The following is a 5354-nucleotide window of genomic DNA, read 5'->3' on the forward strand; positions in this document are numbered from 1 at the left end:
GGGGGGGGCGCCCCCTCCCCCCCCCCCCCGGGATCTACACGGGGTGGGCAGACTGCAGCTGCGGGCCAGAGCCAGGGTTGCTCCGGGCTCTTCTTGATGGGTGCTGGGCTCAGGGTGGGCAATGGTGGCACTGGGTGGCAGGGCACTGGGGGCACTACAGCAAAATTTGGGGTGGCTGCAGCCGCATATTTAGGGCACCCCCCGTGCCCTCCTGAGGTGCATGCAGTGGCAGGAGCTGTCCTCCCATCCTCTCCGGGCAAGCCACAGCTCTGTCCTGTAGCTGTCCCGGCGTCTATACCAGTCCCTCCCTCACTGTGGGGGATGTTGATCTCCACTCCCACCATGCCCCTTCCCTCCCCTTCCACCACAACAGACTTACCAACTACACTCAGCTGTATCGGAAATTGGATCGGTATCGGCTAATACGCCTCCTTAAAAATAGGCTATTGGCATCGGCCCCCAAAATCTCTATTGGTGCACCCCTAGAAATAGTTTCTCATTAAGGACTTAATTTTACTATTAAAACGTTACAAAAAGTGAGTTGTTTGCCTGGAGGTGTATGGACTGTTCTGTGCACACTTAAAACATCATACAGCATATCTATGTTTTAATTATTTTACACAATTTGTATTGCACAGTATCAGTAATGCAACACCAATGCCCCTAAGTTATACCTAGGTTGTCAAATTGTTTTAAACTAGAACTTGGATTTTGATTTGTAACTAACTCTAGTCTGAAAATTAGTGTACAGTTTTCTAAACCAAAAGTAGCTTAATCATTACCCTTTCAGGATAAGATATAGGATGGATACACCATAATTGATATTCAAACAGCTTTGATTTTTAAAGTTGTGAACCATTTGCATTATCTAAATAGCTGGTCTTTGATTTTCAAAATGGCTCTTACATCATAGTAAAGATGGAAATGTCCTGGGTCCCTTATTGTGCATGCCTAGTTTTTTTTATACCTTCTACTCTTACTACTTATGTACAGTCATATGAAATGGTATGATGCTGTCCTAAAGTATATTTGTAAAACATTTCAAGCAGTACAAAACCAATCGCAAAGCGGTTAAATATTAAAAAGTGTATTAGGTTTCCACAGCTTGTAATTACAATTCATTTTCCTGTGTTCAGTTAAAATTGAAATTAGTTTGGTCTCACCTTTAGTGCTCACATTTTCCCAAGAAATATATAGTGCGGCAGTCTTTTCACAGGAAAAAAGTGTTTGCATAAGAGTATCATTGTCAGTTGTGAATGAAATGCATTGCTAAAGATTTGCTGAGTGTCTGCAATATAAGTGACTCCAGGTAGTGCCGTACCATCATCCATGACCATTAAACTTAATTTTAAGAACTTGTCTTTTTTTTTTAGTTAAACACCTGTTTCTGACTATTCACATAAGTAGTAATGCTCACATTAAATGCATGGTTCATCACAAACTCTTTTCTTTTTCAGTCAACAGAATTTATCAAACAGAACATAGTGGTATCGAGTGGATTTGTTGGAGGTTTTTTGTTAGGCCTTGCATCTTAAGGACCTGAATTTTGTCTTCCTGATGGCATCAACCACAGCAAAGAACAGTTGTAGTGATGCACTGTCTTGAAGCAAAGCAGTGTGGGTCATTAATCACTCCAGAGCCAGGAGAAATGGACTAACTAGACAAATTGGAAGCTTTTACATTTTAGGCTTTTGCCTCCTGAAGCTTGGCAAAGCTACGACTTGCTGAAAAACTGTGCAGCTGCTCATTATAGCATTTATGGGCAAAACTGATTAATTTTCATCATGACTTTTTTATTGCTGTCCATTCAGAAATTAGTATTTTTAAAATGTAATTCTTGGGATATAGATATATGTTACAGTATTGAAGGAAGGAACGCTCTATTTCTGTCTAAAAGTTTTTTCAGTTAAATGTTGCTTTATCTTTATTTAAAAGAGATATTGTCCTCCATGCTGTAGTGTATAGTGCCGATGACTAAATAATGTGTATGATATTGTAGTTTCAGCCTCAAGGCTGACTATGTTCCTTAGAAATCACTGCAATAATCTGTAAATCTGTAATATCTTTTTACAGAAGTATTGATAACAGATTCATGAGCATATTAAAGATGAAAATCAAACTTTGACTCTGGTATTTGTATACTTCATAAAATAAAAAATTATTTGCATCCTTTACCACATGAGCATTTGACATACACTAGTCTGTATGAAATACTTATCATGAAGAGCATATGCCACATCCCCAAGCGTGTGTCATACGTAACTTGTATATACAGCTGAAATGTATATAATTGTTACGAGGACTTTAACATGCATGCTTTTTGTAGTTGTGTATTCACTGGAGAGCAACCTGTTTAATAATCTACCTGTTGAAAATACCAAGTGCCTAGGCTTTTGGTTAATATTGCCAGTACTTGTTGAACATTATAATGGAGGACATTAAACTGACAGCAGGACAGCATGGTGCAGCTTGAGCACTCTAAAGGAGTGGTGCTTAACTTTTTAGAGTGGCTGGCAGGCTGGGTGCTCATCACCCAGCTGCACTGGGAGCCACCGGTTCCCTTTGGTAGGGGAGGAAGGGAGGGGAAAGGGAGGTGGCTGCTAGTGTCAGAGGGAGTTGAGGAAGAGAGCTTACCTCCAGTAAGCAGTGGCTGCCTATATGTCACACAAATCATGACAAAAATATTTTTTGAAATAAAATTAAAATATGTTATAGTAGGTGTTTGACTTTTAGTACACGATTTGTTTTTTTTCTGGTTCTAAGATGGATCCCAAAAGGGGTACTTCCAGGGGCAAGCAGAGAGTCTTCCAGTGGCAAAAAGGTCAAGGGGCTACAGTCAGGACTTATCGTCCCAAAATGGTGACCACGGCGTGGGGCACCTGTCAATGGGCGGCACTATCCTTGCAGCCCTCAACAGCTTGCCAAAATTCATTAAGCAGCCCTCCAGCCAAAATTATTGCCCACCCCTGGTTTATTCCAAAGAATAATGATGGTCATCTAGTTAAAGATTCAGAGCCGCTTGAAAACTTGGACTGCTAATGCTGCTTGTTAGCTAGGGGCAAAAATAATAACAGGTAATACTGAAGAGCGCTAGAAGGGATTTTGCAAAGCCAGCAACTAAGGGCAGGAAAACAAGTAACTTGTAGAATATAAGAAGCAGAAAGACCATGAAAGAATTGGTGTGCCTGCTGAATTGCTTAGGATTAACAAGTGAGTAAAGATGATAATGCTGGTACTAATTTACTAAATTTTTTGTATTATTTTTCAAGGTAGAAGATGTTAATTAAAATATCTACCCCAGAACTGCTCTTCTCAGGCAATAAAGATGAGGCTACCAGAATGTGAGGTGTCAAAAGAGGTGTTGGAGCAAACAGACAACTTAAGTCACGAGGCCCAAATGATATACATCAAAGAGTTCTGAAGGACTTAATGAACTGGCTGAGCTACTACCAAAACTCAAGCAATTTCTCATTTAAAAAAGGCTGTAGTACAAGATAATTTCAGGGAGCAAATATTAGATCTGTGTTTTGAAAAAGGCTGTAGGTGTGATTTGAGGTCTAGCTTGATCATTAAAAATAGAATTAAAAAAACACCTGCAACAATGCGATAGGACAGGATCTACTAGCATAGCTTCTGCAAAAGAAAATAGTGTCACTAAAATTATTTAAGGTCTCAATTAGGGCAGTAGATTTTAAAAAATGGCTGAAATAAATTGTTTAGGCTCTAGACAAACATACCTTTTCACCCTTTTAAAAGGAGAGAGTAGTGGCTGGTTGGGAATATGTCTCAGTTGTTATTACACGTGCAGACTCCTGTAGCAGTGCAAGTTAGCTAAGTCACTGAATCTTTAACCCTGAATGAAATCGTTAAAGGTGCAATTGCAATAGTTTTGCTACTCTAGCATCACTAAGAAGCATGCAGATGTAATAGTGACATCATAACAGCAAATATTTGTATCTATTAATATTGATACAGTTGTATCTCTCTATACCCTTAGACTTGCAAAAGGTCTGACAAAGGTCTCTTATCAGATGCAGTAGTATTGTACTTATTAGCATACCACACACAACATTTTCCTAATAATCAGCCATCCAAATTTCCCATTTTGCCTTTCCAAAACAAGGTGTGTTTCTTATTTAAGTGTGCATGGTATTTGAGAAAATGCAGTTGTTGGATAAGAGGCATGGCATCGTTCTGGATCAAGAACTCGTGTTTCATAATTATTAAACAAAGAATAAGAAAAAATTATCATTGCAGAAGTTAAAGGATATGTCTTCACAAGTTGCAGTAGACCCACCATTATTTAAAATATTTAATAATAATCTCATTGATTATTCAGTGAGCCAAATTTGTGTGAGAGCAAAGTTACTTAGTTTATAATGGGCCCGTCTACATGATATGCTAACTGCGCCGTAGCCTAATAATACTGCACAGGAGTGCATCACCGCACAAACCATACTAACACACTACTGCTTAGCATTATTAGGCTACTGCAAAGTAGGATCACTAAAAAGGCATTTGCCAGCACTACTGCTCAGTAACTCCGGTTACTGCACATTTATTTAGTATTTGGTTATACAAGTACTAAATTAAATATGCAGTAACCACTGTGCATTAATGAATGTGTAGACGCACCCACTGAGATAGCTTCTTAGTTCTCTGTGAAGTATCTGAATTGGAAGCACTATGGCAAATGAATACAGCATAAGGGATGTTGAAGGGAAACTATTCAACTACTCAAACACTACAACGGATTTTATGTTCACATCATCTCAGAAATGGGACCCAGGTATCAGTGTAGACAGCTTAATTAAGGCAGCTTCTCAATGTACACTTGTGGTATAAAAATCAAATAAGACGTTATGATGCCTACAGAAGAGGATGGAGAAACATTTTAAAATATGTTGTCATTATATAGAGCAGTGATTCTCAACTTTTTTAGACTCAAGGTAGTCCTTGGAAAATGCCAGGTCTTAACTTTAGCTCATTGTTAACTATGGAAAAATAATAAAGCAATTCTTATTTCTTCTGTTGCAAAGAACACAGAAAGATTGCAACGGGCCAGACCTTGGACCAGGCCAGAAATATTTTGACACTATGTATTCCTGTTTTAAATCCCTGGGTTTATCTTGTGAATCATGTGTAGGTCTTTGCAAACCTAAAAGTGCTGATTCATAGATTCATAGATGTTAGGGTCGGAAGGGACCTCAATAGATCATCGAGTCTAACCCCCTGCATAGGCAGGAAAGAGTGCTGGGTTTAGATGACCACAGCTAGATGCTTATCTAACCTCCTCTTGAAGACCCCCAGGGTAGGGGAGAGCATCACCTCCCTTGGGAGCCCGTTCCAGACCT

The 5354-nt window shown here is 39.3% G+C and overlaps 1 protein-coding gene across 1 annotated transcript in view; it reads left to right on the forward strand.

The window, feature by feature from the left end:
* The window catches only part of FUNDC1 (FUN14 domain containing 1), a 25477-nt gene extending 23352 nt beyond the window's left edge, over window positions 1-2125 (forward strand). The window contains exon 7 of the mRNA XM_025205274.1: window positions 1458-2125. Within this exon, the coding sequence (XP_025061059.1) occupies window positions 1458-1535 (78 nt within the window). The 3' untranslated portion in view covers window positions 1536-2125. The remainder of the gene's footprint in view (window positions 1-1457) is intronic.
* The last annotated feature ends 3229 nt before the right edge of the window (window positions 2126-5354 follow it).

Source organism: Alligator sinensis, unplaced genomic scaffold, assembly GCF_000455745.1.
Source record: "Alligator sinensis unplaced genomic scaffold, ASM45574v1 scaffold243_1, whole genome shotgun sequence".
Taxonomy (NCBI): domain Eukaryota; kingdom Metazoa; phylum Chordata; order Crocodylia; family Alligatoridae; genus Alligator; species Alligator sinensis.